At 53.5% G+C, this 19,353-nt stretch overlaps 1 protein-coding gene and 1 long non-coding RNA gene across 3 annotated transcripts; one reads left to right on the top strand and one right to left on the bottom strand.

Annotated features, from left to right (window-relative positions):
* Positions 1-380: 380 nt before the first annotated feature.
* LOC136561837 (uncharacterized) lies at positions 381-15,494 on the bottom strand. 2 transcript variants are annotated; one of them, XR_010784417.1, is made up of 4 exons: positions 15,287-15,494; positions 13,477-13,642; positions 1,124-1,189; positions 381-669 (listed from the first exon to the last, which is right to left on the bottom strand). It is a non-coding gene; the product is annotated as an uncharacterized lncRNA (long non-coding RNA). The 2 variants fall into 2 exon arrangements; XR_010784416.1 differs by lacking the exon at positions 13,477-13,642.
* Positions 15,109-19,173, top strand: LOC136561836 (EF-hand and coiled-coil domain-containing protein 1-like). The gene is given in 3 exon segments (XM_066558332.1): positions 15,109-15,778; positions 17,069-17,314; positions 17,317-19,173. Coding segments are annotated over 3 exon segments (1,086 nt in total). The 5' UTR covers positions 15,109-15,142; the 3' UTR covers positions 17,521-19,173.
* Positions 19,174-19,353: the final 180 nt, after the last annotated feature.

The raw sequence follows: 19,353 nt of genomic DNA, 5'->3' as shown, positions 1-19,353 counted from the left end.
GGGAAGGTCTCTGTAGGGATCCAGGGGCAGCCTCTCTTGTGACTGTCCATCGCACTCAGGGAGTGAGCTGGCCAGAGAACATATTCCCTGAGACCGCAGCCGCAAAGTTACACCCCAGTGCACAAGGGAAGAGCTGGAGATGCCACCACTCTGGACTTGTGTAATGCCCTGGACACATCAGCCCTGCCCAGCATCCTTGTCCCTCCTTTGGTGTGCTATGGATCTGGTGGAGGCACAGCCAAACCTCCCGTGTCTTTATCCAGCTCAAAGAGAAACAGACATATATATACATCTATCCATCTAATATATATACATCTATCTATCTATCTATCTATCTATCTATCTATCTATCTATCTATCTATTTATCTAATCAAATAACTTCAGCTTAAAATAAATTCTCTTTATTTATCCTTTTCCAATGAAATAGTGGTTAGCAAGAAGTTTTATTTTATACAGTTACATTTAGTAAAGACATTAAGTAACAGATGCTTTTAATGTGTCAAACACCGGAACTGCAGCAAATTCCTCCCTGACTGACATTCATGAGTGCCTGCTGTCAGGGAGGGATCAGAAGGTCCTGTCCAGAGGGTGGGAGCAGATGTATGCCCTCTTCTCCAGGACCTGCTTTGCTGCTATTTTAATGGAGTCATCCAGGTTTTCATAGGCATCTATGGAGAAACAGAGAAAAGTCAACGAAGGGACCATAAAGAGGTGTTGTAAATTTCTTTCAAGAAGTGTTTTTGAATACAAATGCAAGAGTGAGTGCCAGGAAAAAACTGAACATTCTCTTCTGAAAAAGATTGATTATTATGGACTGAGCTTTGGAGAGCCAATGCGCAGCTGGTCAGTACTTGCCAAAGAGTCCAAATCCCTCATTTCTATCAGTGACTTGTCAGGAGTATATACATAAAATATAGATTTTATATTGTTCAATAAAGAACCCTGGCTGTTTGCTTTAGCTATGAAGTGAAGACTCTTCTCAACAGGTTCCAGCTCTGCTGCTTGTTTGAATTAAAAGCAGAGCAAAACTCTCCTGTTGGTCACATCAAACCAACAAAAAAAGATTAGTGAGTCTGGGAAAGATGTAAGAGTGTAAAAATTATTCCATTTTATAGTACTTACAGTCTTCTAATTCAGCCAAGGGATAATCATGCCATCATTCATTATACCAAATAACGGTAAAAAGCACTGGAAAAGAAGTTATATTTAAAACTAAGGTTTAAAACAGTAAATGAATTTCATAAAGAAAACCATGTTTAATACTGAACTGGAGTAAATTTGCTTGTCCTGCAACAGCACTGTTGCCATGAAACTTTACATGAGCTACTCAAGAAGCACTGTCCTGTCCTGAACTGTGCTGCCCAAACACTGTTGAGAACTTGCTCTGCCTCTGCCCTGTGCCCCTGGGGCTGCTCTGGGCCAGGCAGCCTCAGTGGGAGCCAGCACTGGCTGCAGCCCCAGCGGGCCCCCCAGGACAAGGCCCAGCAATTAAGAGGCCAATGAAAGCTCTGGGCAGCAGCAGAACCCTCAGCAGAGTTCTTTGGACAACCATGGACTGGCCACAACTCCACAGCAGCATGACTACGAGTCAGGCTACCCATGGTATGGAGGAGAGTTATAAGAAAACCGTGGAGAAAAATCAGCAACTGACCGTCTGATCTCATACAGCTTGCGAATGCCAAGGTAGCAGCCTATCAGCACAAGTGGCACAGTGAACACTATCACCACTGTGCCTATCATGCAGTTCCTGCGCGCATCCTGGGGGCAGACAATTCTTGGGAGGCGCACTGGATCCGGGGCATATATTCCTGCTTCAGTGACCACATCTGTGGGAGCAATGGGGAGCGTGAGCCCATGCTGAGCTGCACTGCTGAGCTGGCAGCACGGTGCATGCGGGCAGGACGTTCTCCCTTTCCTCCAGAGCTGGGGCCTGCAGGCACCTTGCCGCCCCTTGGCACAGGCTGTGCCACCCAACAAAGCCCAGCAGGCCGGGAGGGGAGCCCGGGGGCAGCGCAGCTGCTTGGGCAGTCACTGCTTGGAGGGACACGGGCCAAACCCATCCCTGAGCAGGCACTGCCAGCCCTGGCCCTCCCTGCCCCGTGACAGCTCCCCCAGCCCCAGGGCACAGAGTCAGGCCCTGTCAGGGACCCAGTGCAGCCCCTGCCCAGTCGGGAGCCAAGGCTGGCTCTGGCCCTGGGCTCATGGCAGGGCTCCCGCTCGGGGCTGCTCCTGTGCCTTGGGCCTCTGGGCACTCAGGGCCGGCTCCGGAGCAGCTGCAGCGGGAGAGACGTTGGTGCACGAGTCCCCTTTCCCCGGGGCTGTGAACGAGCTCCAGAGGCCTCCAAGCCTCCAGAGGCACCTCCAGCTTTGGCTGCTTCTGTGCCGTGCAAGGGCAGGCCCTGGGGGAAGAGCTGCTGCCACACAGCCCTGCCAAGGGATGAGCCCAGCACAGCAATTACCTCCTGTACCTGTGCCCATGTCTGGCATCTCCGGGTTTTCTGCATCAGAGACTGGCACAAAGCCATTGCTTCCTATAGGATATGGCCCCATCTGCATGGATTTTTCCTCCATCGCTATAGCAAGGAAAAAGGACAGCTGGATCAAATCTAACCATTCAGCATTCCAAGAGGTGGCAACTTCAGGAGACAATACTTGTCAAGTCATGGCTAAGGATCAGGAAAATGGCCAGGCTACTGGGCCTGTGCCAGGGCCCTCCCTCACCAAAAAAGCCCCTACACCTGCTCTGCCTGGTGACAGGGAAATTGCAGGGGATGTTAGGGTCAGCATGGCCTGTGTTGCAGTTTGGTCTCCCTTTCAGCTGATGCCCAATGCCTTCCTGCAGTGGCGGGGCAGAAGCTGCAGCCAGGCCAGGCTGGGAAACAGCCCTGCAGGGTGTGGAAGCAGCAGCGGGGCAGCCAGGCTGCCATGGATCCCTTCCCACTGTGCCGGGCACGGCGTGTCCAGATGTGCAGCCAAAGCCCCCGGCTGCTGAGCCCCAGGACAAGGCTGAGGGAAATGCACCCACCACGGCGCCTCTCCAGGTCACTCAGCATCTGGTCCAGATGTTTGGCTGCCTCCAAGGATGTCTTCTGTCCTCTGTCTTGGTTGTTCCATCTAAGAGGACCTGAATGGAAAGTTCCATTTCTCCTTCAGGCCCAAGTGGCAGTGAGGGCACCTGGGTGATTGGTGCCCTCCAAGGCACTCCCTCAGCTCTGCCTTCCACTCAGGAGCAGGGCCAGGGGGACCTTGTGCCTGCAGTGGCCCCACACTGGGATGGAAGGAGCCCCTTGTGGGGCAGTCGGGGCAGAAAGGACTCCCTGGAGCTGCCAGCAGCTCCAAACCCAGCCCCAGGCAGGGCCAGGGCTTGGCAGTGGCAGCAGGAGTGGCTCAGGCTCCCTGGGGCCAGCAAAGGAGCTGAGAAAGGCTCAACCTCGGGGCACAGCCCTGGGCCCAGCCCCTTCCTCTCTGCTCTTCTCCGTGGCTGCACAGAGCACAGGGAAAGACACACTGGCATTGCACACGGGAGGAGGATGGACAGCTAAATGCTCCTTCCTCCCACTGACAGCGACCCTGTGGGATCACAGAAGGGAGCAGAGCAAGTTGTCCAGTTTCTTTAAACCCTGAGATTATGTTAAGGGACAGGGCTCATGAATGAGCCCTTGCCACATAGACCCTGATTATTTTGGCGGGAAAGGCACACAGAGAACTTGCCTCCACCATGCCCTAGATTCTTCATTCTGTCATTCCCCAGCTTTTCCATATGAGCCATGTTATGGTCCCAGTCTAGAAGAGAGCAAAGATCAGAACTTTTCCATGGTGTGCTGCGATCCCCCTCTGCCTATGGGAACTGGGCCCTGCAAGGGGGTCGGGAAGGCCGAGGCAGCCAGATGTCAATGGACAAGGCCAAAGCTGCACAGGGGCCTGGAGAGCTCTGGGCTGGCTCCTGGTCACTCTCCACCCTCTTTGCAGGCTCTGTGCAACATCCCTGGAGAGGAAACAGGGGCTGCCCAGGGCCCAAGGGGGCTCTCTCCCTCCCGCAGAGGAAACCCTCCCTAAAGGCCTGGGGAAAACCATCCCCAGCGCTTCCCGGGGAGCAGGGAGCGCTGTCCCGGCAAAGGGGAGCCAGGCTGCCGGCTCACCTGCTCCCCGCGCTTGCAGCGGAGCAGCCTGGGCAGCCCTGGCAGGCAGGGCCACGGCCAGGAGGAGCAGGAGGAAGAGTCGCAGAGCAAGGGCCATGGTGCCTTGCCCTCTGCCAGTCCCGCAGCTCTTGCTGCCACCGCTGTCCTGACACCACTGTTCCAATGGCAGCACCACTGCTGCCACCGCCGCTGCTGCCGCAACAGCTGTGCTCAAGGACTGACTGCTCGCTCCTCGTGCTGCTGTGCAACCACGGGGCTCTGGCACCTCTGTGACCTCACAGCCTGCTGTGACCTCATGGCTGGGGCAGGATTTGTCGGAATGGATCTCAAGAGGTGCCCTTCCAGTGAGGAGAGGATGTCCCTCCCTGTACGTATTTGCAATCTTGGTATTTATTTACTCACCAGAAGTGAATTATACGATATTGGACAAGTGAGACTTTTCGTGGTTCTACATAGAACAGCAATGTCAAGTCCAAAATTCAACTCATGTTGGTGATTCCCACTATTGCAGGCAGCAGCAGCCCTGCCACGCTGACATCGAGTCCCTGCTGTGCACTGTGCTGCCCCTTGGTCCATATTTAAAATGTGAAGACCTTGATTCCAAAACTTACAAAAATAATGCAACACAGGACATCAGGGCAGCTGCAGGCTTTAGGGGGCACCCAAACTCACTGCACATCATATGGGTGTCCTCAGCCACCCTAAAATCCCCCTCTGTGCCTCACAAGAGACCCCCGAGCCCTGCTCAATTTGCAGACGCCCCTGCACACCTTTGGACATCCATTAAATTCCCTGCACAACTTCTTGGTGTCCCCAGTCCCCTGCACAGCACAGAGGTAACCCAAGGCCCCTGCATGCCTTTAGAGGGATGCAAATATAACACTCAGGGAGCAGCAACAGTGCTGAGCCATCTTCTGAGTGTGTGTGTGTTCACCATGTGTCCCTGGGTGAACAGATGAGGCCTGGGGGGCCAAATCCCCACTCTGCTCATAAGAGATCCTGGGCTGCCACAGGCCCAGTCTCTGACGGGCTCTGAGCTCATCCCTAAGGCTATGAAGGAATTCCTTCAGAGCCCAGCCTCTTTCCATTGCTCTCAAGGCAAGCACCTACTGATGGCTTCCCTCTTTTCCTGGGCATGCCACTGGAGGAGCTCCAGGCCCAGATGATGCCAGGGAAGGAAATGTGCCCTCAGCCCAGGCACGCTCAGCATGGGCTCCCCCAGCCCTCGGGGCCCCGCCGCTGCTCACAGCACCCCCTGCCTGCCTCCTGCCTGCCCACACCGTGGCCATCCACGGCTGCTCCTGGCCATGGAGCTCAGCCTGTGCTGCTGCTGGGTGGGCTTTGCTGCTGCTACCACCCAGACACTGGGCTGACAGCTCCATCTCTTTACTGCAACACAAGAGCTGATTCGGGAAGTGCTGCAGTGCCGATTTCTTCAGCCCGACTGGCTGCCAACACCTACACCCAGAGTGGGCTGCCCCCAGCAAACTGTCAGCTCTGGGGTTTGCTGTAGGGCACAGCTGCTTGACAGCACGGGTGGACTGCCTTGGGGGTAGGGACAAGGAACAGGGAGACGTATTCTGTAGGTTTAGTCCCTGCAGAGTCAGCGACACAAAGACACTGAATTAAAGGCATACACCGATTCCTAAACTGAAGAGGTCCCTGGGGAGGATACAATCTTTAGCCAATTGGGACAAACTGAGGGTGGAACACAAGGAGGGAATACAATGTTTAAACCAATAGGGGATTACAAGGGAGGAGGAAAACTTAAACAAGCCAATAGGGTTTTGAAGGATACCAAATGGATAGGGAAGTTTCTAGAGAAAGGGGCAGGCTTCGGGAGGGATTGACATTCAATGGGAGGCGGAACAGGGAACAAAAGGGCAGGTCTTTGGGGAGATGGACAACTAGGGCAAAACCAACAACACAGGGGGGAAAGGAGCAACCCATTGGTAATAAAATATAGTATAACAATACTAAATAAGGGGGCGTTTTCAAACTGACTACTAGGACTGCATCACAATCAAAAACACGCAATGCAACAGGGAACTCTCAGTCAGGGCTCTGTTGAGCACTTCTAAATCCTTTCCTGGCAGAAACTGACAGGCAAACTTGCCCTTATCACAAGCAAACAGTATGCTCCCCAACAGCAATCCATTCTGAGCTCCTGTGAAAAATGCATATTTTATAATTGGTTTCTAACAAATAACAAAATGAATATTATATGTGTTAGGTTAGAAACTTATGCTGTATTAATTTTCTTTAGTAGTGTGTTAAATATAGGTTTCGCTTACGACAGAATATTAGAAGACGAACTATGCTATTTAAGATACTTGTTTTAAAGAAAGGACTTGCATTGAGAGAGCAGCCACAGAACACCGAAATCTTTCAGAGAAAAAGAATTTATTGCTCTCCTATCAGAAGAAACTAACTTCTTCCTGCCTCGCTCAGCCCTCAAGAAGCCGGTTAGGATTAAGAGGGAGAAGTTGACGATGACCAGACAGAATCCTGTGTTTGAATGGAATTTATGCATCATGTATGAGATGTATGAATATGCAACAGGTTATTGTTTTTAAGGGTTAATCTTCCGTTAACGTGTGTCCTTTTTCGGGCTTATGCTGCCAAGAAAATAGGTACCCAGCTGTCCGTAATTCTTTGTCGGTATTTTCTCCTATTGTCCTAGTCCAAATTGTCCAAAATATTTTTCAGTCTAATGATATTGCTATTTTTATAACTCTTTAATTACTAATAAACTTTTAAAATATTAAAAACATGTGATTGCCATTTTTCGCACCCCTTCTGGGAATCAGGAACACATGTGGTGGGGCCGGCTGCACCTGCGGGAGCAATGGGGAGCATGAGCACGTGCTGTGCTGCACTGCTGAGCTGGCAGCACGGTGCATGCGGTCAGGACGTTCTCCCTTTCCCCCAGAGCTGGGGCCTGCAGGCACCTTGCCGCCCCTTGGCACAGGCTGTGCCACCCAACAAAGCCCAGCAGGCCGGGAGGGGAGCCCGGGGGCAGCGCAGCTGCTTGGGCAGTCACTGCTTGGAGGGACACGGACCAAACCCATCCCTGAGCAGCCAGTGGCAGCCCTGGCCCTCCCTGCCCCGTGACAGCTCCCCCAGCCCCAGGGAACTGGCTGACAAAATGTCTACAGCCAGCAAAGACATTGTCCCAGTGATTGTGTGATGCTCTTCTCCCCTGCCGTAGGTCCCAGAAACATCCCTCACACTTCTGTAAATGCCCACACATGGGCTGACCAGCCCCTATGCTTTTCCAGTCTGCTCTCAGAAATTTTGCAACAAATCCACCAGTAAATTCCAGGTTACCTCTGTGAATTGCACACTATAGTTTCCCCCATTTTTTCCCAATACCTGGAAGTTCCTGTATATAGTAATGGTCTTGAGGATCTCTGATTCTTTTCAGCAATTCTTTTGTATTGAGACAGATGAAACAGCCTTATTGGTTTTAGTTTTGGCAGGTCTGGTGTTTTTCTTAGCATGATGGTTTACTTATTATCTACATGTAAACATTTTTATTTATGTTTTTTTTGTTCCCCAATTATTTTGACAATCTGTCGTTCACTTCTTAGTCAATGTTCCATATATGAACAATTTTGACTCTCTTTTTATAGGAATAGAAAGATCTCAGAAAGCTGTCTTTTTAACTTTGATGACACTCTTTCTCCCCCTTCCCAGCTTTTACAGTGATCCTTTTTGAAACATCCCTGAGGATCGGTAGAGGTACTTGGGAAATGCTTGGCTTAACTTTTGAATGGACTATTACTTTTAGTGCTATAAACCTATATTGCTTCAAGCTTCACAGCCACAGTCCTGATTTGTGGCTCAAGGCATGGACGCCTGTCTGAATTAAAACAATGTTTGTGAGGCAGCTGAAGAGCTTAGACCTCAGAGACTGAAATTCCTGGGAGGAGGAGGAGGAGGAAGAAAGGATAAAATCATGTTTCAAAGGCTGTTTTTTCACTTCTAGTATGCCAGAAGTATGGTAGACTACACATGTCTCTTCAAGTGTCATTTAATTCCAGAACAACTCTCTACAGTGCCAGACACCAGGACAAATTACGCAAAACTTTGCCTCCCAATGCATCAGCGTTAATTCTAGGTAGAGGTCGGCCTTATTTACAATCCAATTAGCAAATCCACAAAGCAATCTTGCCACTGTGTGAATGGCAAGAAGAATTTGCTTGTGAACAGATGAACATGTCCGACTCAACCATGAAAAAAATTTGCCTTGACTTGGAAGCAAGTAGACAAGGAGCAATGCAGTATTTGGGTTTCATCCGGTGATAAATGGGGCAAGAAGCATTAACAACTTACCTGTTTTACAGAACACAAGTACTGATACAGCCAAAAATGCACCCACATGAAGGGATCTTCAGGACATTCCTTTATTTCTTAACCAGGAATGGACAGCCAAATGCTGGCATTTATCTGAACTGGAAGCTGTGTTCCTCTCCTCCTTCTCCAAGAGCACACTGTCTGTTATTTGCAGACTTCACTGCCCAGCCATTGAATCCTCTCAGAGCCAATTGCTAAATGACACAACTACCAAAATACAGGCGCCACATCATCACCCCAGCACTAATCCAGCACTGCTTTGATTCTGCACAGGAGCACAGAATGGCTTGGCTTGGAAGGGACATTTAAAGGCCATCTAGTCCAATGCCCTGCAGTGAGCAGGGACACCTTTAAGTAGGTCAGGTTGTTCAGAGCATGAGCTTGAATGTCTGCAGGGATGGATGTCCACCTCTCTGGGCAACCTGTGCCAGGCTTTCAAAACCTCCAGTGAAAAAAATGGGTTTCTTTTGTCTGGTCTGAATCAACCGTCTTTTAGATTAAAACCATTCCTCCTCGGTCTGCTCACAGAAGGTTCTATTAAAGTTCTGTCCCATCTCTTTTACAAGCCCCCTTAAGGTCCTAAAGGCAGCAATCAGGTCTCCCTGGAGTCTGCTCTCTGCCAGGCTGAACACCGCCCGCTCTCCCAGCCTGTCTCCACAGCAGAAGGGCTCCAGCCCTCAGAGCATTTTGTCCCTCCTCTGGACCAGATCCAACAGGACCATGTCCTTCCTGTGTGGGGAATCCAGGGCTGGATGCAGTACTCTGTCGTGGTCGAGACAGAGACAAAACAAAGCAACACGCTCTGTTTCCAGAAGGCTTCAAACCCTGTTTTTATTCTACCATGCATGCTTGTTCTACATTCTTACAAAGCTCCTAAGTTTACACTTTACTCACTGGTCACGAGAGACAAGCAAAGTGCTTCTTGGAATAGGCAGTTGCAAGTTTCACTTATTTATCCTGCTTTCTTTCTTGGTTTCTATGTCAACAACCTTGGTAGGGAATTCTTTCAGGGGTAAACATGGATCCTCTTGTCAAACTTCTCAATGGCTCCCAGAGGTCGCTGTAAAACCTCATCCACAGTACTCCAGGTGGGGTCTCACCAGAGCAGAGGGGTGGAATCACCTCCTTCAAGCTGCTGGGCACTCTCCTTTGGATGCACATGGCTGGCTCATGTGCAGCCTCTCATCTAGCAGCACCCCCAAGTCCTTCTTGGCAGGGCTGCTCTCCATCCCTTCATGGCCCAGCCTGTGAGATCAGCTGGGCTGGGACTGTGTCACAGCCCTTAGACACAGCAGCTGGGCAGGATGAGCTCCCTCCCAAAGAAGGCAGATCCCACTCCCCACACAACTCCACCCTGGCCATGAGGTCACAGCAGGCTGTGAGGTCACAGAGGTCCCAGACCCGGTGGTTGCACAGCAGCACGAGGAGCGAGCAGTCAGTCCTTGGGCACAACTGTTGCGGCAGCAGCGGCGGTGGCAGCAGTGGTGCTGGCATTGGAACAGTGGTGGCAGGACAGCGGTGGCAGCAAGAGCTGCGGGACTGGCAGAGGGCAAGGCACCATGGCCCTTGCTCTGCGCCTCTTCCTCCTGCTCCTCCTGGCCATGGCCCTGCCTGCCAGGGCTGCCCAGGCTGCTCCGCTGCAAGCGTGGCGAGCAGGTGAGCCAGCAGCCTGGCTCCCCTTTGCCGGGACAGCGCTCCCTGCTCCCCGGGAAGTGCTGGGGATGGTTTTCCCCAGGCCTTTAGGGAGGGTTTCCTCTGGGGGAGGGAGAGAGCCCCCTTGGGCCCTGGGCAGTCCCTGTTTCCTCTCCAGGGATGTGTCACAGGGCCTGCAAAGAGGGTGGAGAGTGACCAGGAGCCAGCCCAGAGCTTCCCAGGCCCCTGTGCAGCTTTGGCCTTGTCCATTCACATCTGGCTCCCATGGCCTTACCCAACCCCCTTGCAGTGCCCAGTTCCCATAGGCAGAGGGGGATTGCAGCACACCATGGAAAAGTTCTGATCTTTGCTCTCTTCTAGACTGGGACCAGAACATGGCTTATATGGAAAAGCTGGTGAATGACAGTATGAAGAATCCAGGGCATGGTGGAGGCAAGTTCTCTGTGTACTTTTCCTGCCAGAATAATCAGTGTCCATGTGGCAAGGGCTCACTCATGAGGCCTGTCCCTTAACATAATCTCAGGGTTTGGAAATCTTGCCCTGCTCCCTTCTGTGATCCCACAGCATCACTGTCAGTGGGAGGAAGGAGCATTTACCTGTCCATCCTCCTCCCGTGTGCAATGGCAGTGTGTCCTTCCGTGTGCTCTGTGCAGCCACCGAGAAGAGCAGAGAGGGAAAGGGCCGGGCCCAGGGCTGTGCCCCGAGGTTGAGCCTTTCTCAGCTCCTTTGCCGGCCCCAGGGAGCCTGAGCTGCTCCTGCTGCCACTGCCAAGCCCTGGCCCTGCCTGGGGCTGGGTTTAGAGCTGAGGCAGCTCCAGGGAGTCCTTTCTGCCCCGACTGCCCCACAAGGGGCTCCTTCCATCCCAGTGTGGGGCCACTGCAGGCACGAGGTCCCCCTGGCCCTGCTCCTGAGTGGAAGGCAGAGCCGAGGGAGTGCCTTGGAGGGCACCAATCACCCAGGTGCCCTCACTGCCACTTGGGCCTGAAGGAGAAATGGAACTTTCCATTCAGGTCCTCTTAGATGGAACAACCAAGACAGAGGACAGAAGAAATCCTTGGAGGCAGCCAAACATCTGGACCAGATGCTGAGTGACCTGGAGAGGCGCCGTGGTGGGTGCATTTCCCTCAGCCTTGTCCTGGGGTTCAGCAGCCGGAGGCTTTGGCTGCACATCTGGACACGCCGTGCCCGGCACAGCGGGAAGGGATCCATGGCAGCCTGGCTGCCCCGCTGCTGCTTCCACACCCTGCAGGGCTGTTTCTCAGCCTGGCCTGGCTGCAGCTTCTCCCAGGCCTCTGCAGGAAGGCATTGGGCATCAGCTGACAGGCAGCCCAAACTGCACCACAGGCCATGCACACCCTGAGATCCCCTGCAATTTCCCAGTCTCTAGGCAGATCAGGTGTAGGGGCTTTTTCGGTGAGGGAGGGCCCTGGCCCAACCCCAGTAGCCTGGCCATTTTCCTTATCCTTAGCCATGACTTGACAAGTATTGTCTCCTGAAGTTGCCACCTACCTAGAGTGTTTCCATTTGATCCAGCTGTCCTTTTTCCTTTCTCAAGCGATGGAGCAAAAATCCATGCAGATGGGGCCATATCCTATAGGAAGCAATGGCTTTGTGCCAGACTCTGATGCAGGAAAGCCGGAGATGCCAGACATGGGCACAGGTACAGGAGGTAATTGCTGTGCTGGGCTCATCCCTTGGCAGGGCTCTGTGGCAGCAGCTCTTCCCCCAGGGCCTGCCCTTGCACGGCACAGAAGCAGCCAAAGCTGGAGGTGCCTCTGGAGGCTTGGAGGCCTCTGGAGCTCGTTTACAGCCCCGGGGAAAGGGGACTCGTGCACCAACGTCCCTCCTGCTGCAGCTGCTCCGGAGCCGGCCCTGAGTGCCCAGAGGCCCAAGGCACAGGAGCAGCCCCGAGCGGGAGCCCTGCCATGAGCCCAGGGCCAGAGCCAGCCTTGGCTCCCGACTGGGCAGGGGCTGCACTGGGTCCTGACAGGGCCTGACTCTGTCCCCTGGGGCTGGGGGAGCTGTCACGGGGCAGGGAGGGCCAGGGCTGGCACTGGCTGCTCAGGGATGGGTTTGGCCTGTGTCCCTCCAAGCAGCGACTGCCCAAGCAGCTGCGCTGCCCCCGGGCTCCCCTCCCGGCCTGCTGGGCTTTGTTGGGTGGCACAGCCTGTGCCAAGGGGCGGCAAGGTGCCTGCAGGCCCCAGCTCTGGGGGAAAGGGAGAAGGTCCTGCCCACATGCACCGTGCTGCCAGCTCAGCAGTGCAGCACAGCACGGGCTCACGCTCCCCTTTGCTCCCACAGAAGTGCTTGGCAAGTCAGACACAAACGCCCAGAATCCACAGAACACCCCAAGAATTATCTGCCCCCAGGATGTGCGCAGGTCCTGCATGATTGGCACGGTAGTGACACTGTTCACTGTGCCAATTTCCATGGTGCTGTGCTTTGTTGGGTTCCAGTGGTGGAAGGGAAAGAAACGGTAAGTTGTTGCTGATCTCTACAGACCAGCATCTTTAAAGGCTGCACTTAGTCAGAGAACATTCAGGGAACAGTGAGTCTCTTGTGGATTTGTGGCCAGTCCATGGTTGTCCAGAGAACTCTGTTGAGGGTTCTGCTGCTGCCCAGTGCTTTCATTGGCCTCCTAATTGCTGGGCTTTGTCCTGGGGGGCCCGCTGGGGCTGCAGCCAGTGCTGGCTCCCACTGAGGCTGCCTGGCCCAGAGAAGCACCAGGGGCACAGGGCAGAGGCACAGCAAGGTTGGGAGGAGAAAGAGCAGGGACGAGATTGCCCTTGGAAGGCAGAGGCGCTCTGGGGCCCGCTCCTGGCTAGGGAGCCTGCCCAGAGCCGTCCCCTGCTGGCCGGGGCCTTGAGGGGCAGCTGTGCAGCTGGGCCAAGCTGCGCCAGCAGCTCCAGCCGTGCTGGGGAGCCTTGCCAGCTCTGGGCCCTGCTGTGCACGAGGCTCCCTGTGTGCCACTGGCAGCTGGGGCCTCAGCCACCTCCTCTCTCCACAGTCGCGCTGCTGCCGCTCCAGCATCCCGGCCGAGAAGGCGTGCCTCTCCCTCGCCCCCAGAGACCGTCGGCTTTGACAGCTCTCACGCGAGGCCTCGGCAGCAGCAGTTGCCCAAGAAAGCAGAGCACCAGCTCTCCGTGCCTCCCCCACGGCCCCCCAGCCCGGCCGTGAAGCGGAAGCCTTCCGAGATCCCCCCACCTCCTCCCCTCCCGAGCCCGCCGCCCTGGTCCAGCTAGGACTGCAACTGGGCCAGCCACACAGGGCTTGGGCCACCAACAGCTTGGGCACCTGCTCTGCTCTACAATTAGCACGTGTTACCTATGGGCCACAGCCAGAGTCAGTTTTCATACTCTTGGGCCTTCAACAGGAAGGGCTGAAGATTCTTCCCATGCCCTTTCTCATCCTTTACCGCTTCGATTTTCATACAGTTGGGAGCTGGTTGCATCTCTTCAAGACTTTATCAGCACTGCATGCTTTAGCTTACCTGTCAGGGAAAAAAAAATAAAAAAAATTCTTCTGTTTAGATTTCATTTTTAGTGTGGTTTGGCCTCTCACATTTTGAGCAATTAATTTTCCATAGTACTTCTTCCCTTTTCCTTACTATCCAGAAAAAGTTCATCTGGACATAAAAATCACCAGAATTACTGAGATTTACCTCAAAGCCCAGAGGGGAATCTAGCACAGAATATTCTCCCTGTGTACTGCACAACAAGAAATATTCAGAGGAAAATACAGTGGCAGCCGAGGCTCGTGGACCTCCCAGAATACTGAGCCTGCAGAGGAGGCAGACAGCCCTGGCAGTGGCTGAGGGGACTTTTCCTCATAGACTCCTCTGAAAATGTGTCACTCTAGGAGGGGAAAGCCTTTAAACCTGTGCCTTACCTTCCTCCTGTGCTAAAATGGAATGCTCCTCCTGAGCTACAAACAATTCTCCATTCCTCAACAAAGCTACTCATGTTCTTGACTTCTCTTAAAGAGCAAAAGCAAATGTGCTCATCAGAAATTTCTCATCAAAGCCTGTTTGCAGAGAAACCCCACCATATGTGAGAAAATAGTTCTTAGCATCAGTTCACTCAAAAGAAAGGCAACCCTGAACTGAGCAGCGCTTTAAATCAACTTGAATTCTCTTTCCTCACCTATCAGTTGGATTTGCTCCTTTTTTGTCCTAGAGAGAACATTAGAAGAACAATTTGCTCTTGACAGGACTCCTTGGATGGCTCCCAAACTGCTGGCTGCTCACCACGCCTTGCCTGGGCTCTCAATGCAGCCTGTTAGCAGCACCTGACTTTGCCACCCTGTTCAGCCCTTGGGCACGGCTGGTGCCACGGTCCCCTCGGGTGCCACGGTCCCCTCCTGGCTCGTGGCATGTCCCTGCTGGTGGAGGAGCCCTGCTTGGTGCTGCTGCCTGTGTTCAGCAACGCCGGTCCTACTCCCCAGCCAAAGAGAGACTAAAGTCACTGCTTTGGGCAGCTCATGTGAACGAGTTTAACGCTTACTCACCTCTATCCCAGACCTCTTAAAACCCACCCAGCAAGACCATAAAGTCACCTCATCTGCAGAGGTGAGCGGGTCTGAGCGAACAGAAGGTCGGCTTTCACGCACATTGGGGTTTTAATTTAGTGGAGGCACTGACTCGGTTCACAAGCCTGATTTGTCAAAGTGGATTGTACGATGTTATTGTGTTGCTTGTGTTAAAGAGAAACCGGAAGGGAGAAATGAGTTAGGAAATGAGAAACACACTTGGGGCGCAGGCTTGGCAGACAAACGGAGCAGGGTGGCACCCGGCCGCTTTGCCGGAATCCCTTTTCGTGCGGGACAAAGGCGGACGCGGCTCCGCTGCGGGGCGAGCCGGGCGCTCGGCGAGCGGCGCTGGAGCGGCGGCGGCCCCGCCCCGCCCGTCCCGCCCCGCCGCGGGCCGGGGCCGAGCGCTCAGCCGGGCGGGAGCTCAGGATGCTCGGGCAGCGCCGCGGGCCGGGCGGGCGCGATGGAGCCGGCTGAGGGCTGGGACCCCTACGGGCGGCCGGCCCGGCGCACGCAGTGGCTGGTCAGCGCCCTCGCCTACCACTACGGGCTGGACCGCGGCGTGGAGAACGAGATCGTCGTGCTGGCCACCGGCCTGGACCAGTACCTGCAGGAGATCTTCCACCACTTGGACTGCGACGGTTCGGGCCGCATCCCCGGCGAGGACTTCCGCACGCTGTGCCAGGTGCTGGGGCTGGAGGAAGCGGCGGAGCCCGAGGAGTGCGCGGGGCTGTGGGACGGGCTCTCGGCCGAGCTCACCTTCCGCCAGTTCCACGCGCGGCTCTGCGGCCACTTCAGCACCCGCGCGGGGCTGCGGCTGCCGCTGGGCCAGGAGAGCGAGCACATCGAGACCCAGATCCGCCTGCGCAGCCCCCGACGCCGCCGCCGCACCGACCCCGCCGGCCGCGGAGCCGCGGGCAGCGCCGAGCGGCGGCCGCCGGGGCCCTGCTCCCGAGAGTGCTGCGAGGAGATCGTGGCGCTGGAGCGGGCCGAGGACCGCATCGCCACGCTGGAGGAGGAGAACGGCAGCCTGCGGGAGCTGGTGGAGGACATGCGCGCCGCCCTGCAGAGCAGCGATGCGCGGTGCCTGGCGCTGCAGGTGAGTCCGGGCCGGCCTCTGCACCGGCCTCCCGGGGGCGGCTCGGCTGCCCCGAGTGCTTCAGGAGAGATGCTGCTCCCGGAGAGTCAGTGTTTATAACCCCTCCACTGCCAGACTGAGACCGAAGCTGCTCCTTCATCCTCGGCATTAACTTTTTAGCAAAGCTTAGTTACAGGGAGGCCTTAAGGAGAAATGTATGGCACTGGTGTACCATTAAATATAGCTGTGATGAGCACTCTTGTTAAAAGGGTAGGGGAGTTCACCTTAACAAACCCACGCATACAATGCTGCTGCTTCTACTGCATGTGCAGTCAGCATGTGCTGATACCACATGCTGGATGTGCACCAGTGCAGGGTTTTTCCTGAAGTGAGAAAGAACTTTTGGATTGCCACCTGCACAAGCACAAGCAGTGTCTCAGTCAGAAGTGCCTATAGGAAATATCAGAAGGATGTTTTCCTCAGAGTGTTGTCACGAGAGTTCAGAGTTGGAGCCAGTTCTGCAGGCAGGCTGATGAATAGTCTGGGGCTCCTCTGCACAGCCCCATTAATTCCAGGGCTGGATTCTGCTGGTTCTGCCGTACTGGCCCGAGTGACACACATACACACTTAACAGCAGTTCAATTCCTCTGGCATGAAATAGCTTGGAACAGGCAGAGCAGGGAAGGGCAGCATGGACCCATTGTGCTGGCAGGGCTCACCAGGTGTGATTTGATACTAACACAGCACTCCCAGAACTCTGCTCCACCTGTGACACTTCCACCTGCAGTAGATGACTGTTGTCTTCACAATGTCCAGCAAGGCAGGTCAGAGACACTTTTACCATTTTCATCTAAAAAAGGCAAAGGAAATCAGCAGCAAACACAAAGTCACCACTCAGAAGTCCCAGGAAGAATGAAGACGACAAAGAGGAGAGCTCCAGAACACCCCCCCCCCCCCCAGCTGCTCCCTGCTCTCTTCCCCTGAACACAACTTCATTGGAAATATCTTTTTCAGCACACTGTCTGACTCCTGAGTACAGACCCATAGTAATGACATGAAAGCTACACAGAAACTTGTGCAATAACATGAGAAGGGTGTAGTTTGAAAATTAAATGCATAGCTAGGTATTAAAAACAACTTTCCAGAGATTGTTTCCTTCTCTCTGTATTTGGCAAAGGTCAAGTAGCTTTAGTTGCTGATCAACTCTATGGGATTGAAAAAAAACCAAACCAACAAAGCACAATCCAGCCACTTTCAGTCTTCATTAAAACCCATCAATTTCTCCCTGCTTTGTGCTCCTGGTCATTACAGGTGGGACTGCGGAAGAGCCATGCCAGCCATACAGGAGAAGGACCCTGCTTCATAGGGAGGAAGAGACCATTAACACAGAAGCACTCCCAGACCAAGTGCCTCCAAGATGTCCTGGAGGAAATGGAGCTCATGCGGAGCTCCAGGGATGGGCAGATTGAAGAAGCCATCAGGTTCAGCCAGGAGCTGGAGAAGGAGCTGAAGAGCTCTCAGGAAGCTCTGGTCACCCTGGAAGATTGCAACCGATTCCCCTCCTGAAGAGGGAGCAGGCAGAGATGAGGAGGAAGGTGGAAGAGGCCAGACACGCTGTCCTGAACAGTCTTGGCAAAGTGAAGGAGCTGGAAGTGAGAGCTAAGGAGGTGCCACATCTGCAGATACTGAGTGGAAGGCAGAGCCGAGGGAGTGCCTGGGAGGGCACGAATCACCCAGGTGCCCTCACTGCCACTTGGGCCTGAAGGAGAATCTTCAGCAGTGTCACAGGAGCTGTTCTGTCCTGCCTTTCTTTGCAGATGAACCTTATGATGAAGATGATTCTGTTGATGAAGATGATCCTGTTGATGAAGATGATCTGGATTCCCAACCCATACCTATTACTGGGCTTCTGGAAGATGGTGAGGGTAGGTCAAGGCCTTTCCCCTGGGAGAGCTGCCAGCTCAGAGCCCAAAACTCGGCCAGGGGGACATGGCTGCAGGTGCCAGGAGAGAGCCATGCACGTGTGTGCCCTCGGCCTGCGTGATGCCCTCACCGCTCCTGCGGCTCAGTGGTGCCCGTGCAGCTGAGCAGCGATGACAGAAGCTTCTGTGGCTGTTGAGTTACAGGGGTGTCTGCAGGGAGGACTTTCCCAGGCCCTTTGGTGGATGTTGCACACAAGCCCAGCTCTGATGGCAGGGGTGAGCAGTGTGTCCCTGCTGACCCCACAGGCTGAGCCCTGCTTTTATGGCATCCATTCATGGGAAATGGAAATATTTCTCTTAAGGTCCCCTGAGCAAGAAGAACAAACATAGAGGAGACATAAGTCCCTAGAGGCATTAAAACCCATGGACAGGATGCTGAGTGACCTGGAGAGAGGCAAGGTGGGTGCATTTCCCTCAGCCTTGTCCTGGGGCTCAGCAGCCGGGGGCTTTGGCTGCACATCTGGACACGCCGTGCCCCAAACAGCGGGAAGGGATCCATGGCAGCCTCGCTGCCCCGCTGCTGCTTCCACGCCCTGCGGGGCTGTTTCCCAGCCTGGCCTGGCTGCAGCTTCTCCCAGCTGCAAGAAAAAGTACTTTTTTTTAATATGTTGTTTGGTAGGTTTGCTAGTTCTTTGTGGGTTTTTTATCTGTCTTTGAAATCAGCCCCTCGAATGTTAATGCACACAAAAAGTTGTTTCTAAAGGGCTGGCATTGCAAAAAACCTGCCAATTTTGTCATGCAAGCCAGAGACATCTCCCCTTGTTCTGCAGCTGGAAGGCTTGGAAATGCGTTCCAGAAACTCATGATAGGACAGAGTCTAATTAGCAAAATTTAATGTCATTGTAATATGTGGTACAAGATAATTCATGCTTATATAAAATATACATGAAAAAAAATTGTGAATAAAGTTGTGCCTGTAACAAAAATCTTTAAAGCCTAAAACAACAGACAGTTAAGATATAGATTGCCACACAAAATTGTGAAACCCCAGATGGCAGCAAGGGTAGAGAGCCTAATTAGCAAGCGAAAGGATGTTGCTAGTATGGAGATGAGCCATTCCCTGGACTATCCAAGAAACACCCAAAAGCAATGAATACTCCATAAGTATCTTCAAACATGATAGCAATCCAGGTTCCCCTAACCCAGCATCAGCATTCATCGCTTCCCAGAAAAAGCATTGACCAGCCCTGCACAGAGAAAGGAGACTGCATGCATATGTGAAGCAAGGAAAAGGATAGAGGAACCTCTGCCTCAGGCAGAAAAAAACTGTATAAAACCTGCCCAACGGAGATGACATTCGTGAATGGAGGGGATCCCATGCGATAGAGGTTGGATCAGGGTTCACCCATCACTGATCTCGGTCTTGACGCTGTCCCTTTGATTGTGGCTGAGACCGTATTTCAGTCCCGAAAATAAAAAATTACATTATTATTATTGATTTGGCCTTTTCATTTATTACCGATACCATCATGAAGTGCAAGATGTAAGTTATCCAATAAAATAATCCGAGTATTTAAATGCCAAGCAGCGGGAAAGGGCTGTGCATTGGAATGACAGGAAACAGACACAGAGGCATGATGGACAAGTTTCCCAGCCCAACCTGACCAGAAGCAC

Source organism: Molothrus aeneus, chromosome 12, assembly GCF_037042795.1.
Source record: "Molothrus aeneus isolate 106 chromosome 12, BPBGC_Maene_1.0, whole genome shotgun sequence".
In the NCBI taxonomy this organism is placed as follows: Eukaryota; Metazoa; Chordata; class Aves; order Passeriformes; family Icteridae; genus Molothrus; species Molothrus aeneus.
Note: the sequence above shows the minus strand (reverse complement) of the source record. Positions and strands in the feature narration are given on the sequence as shown.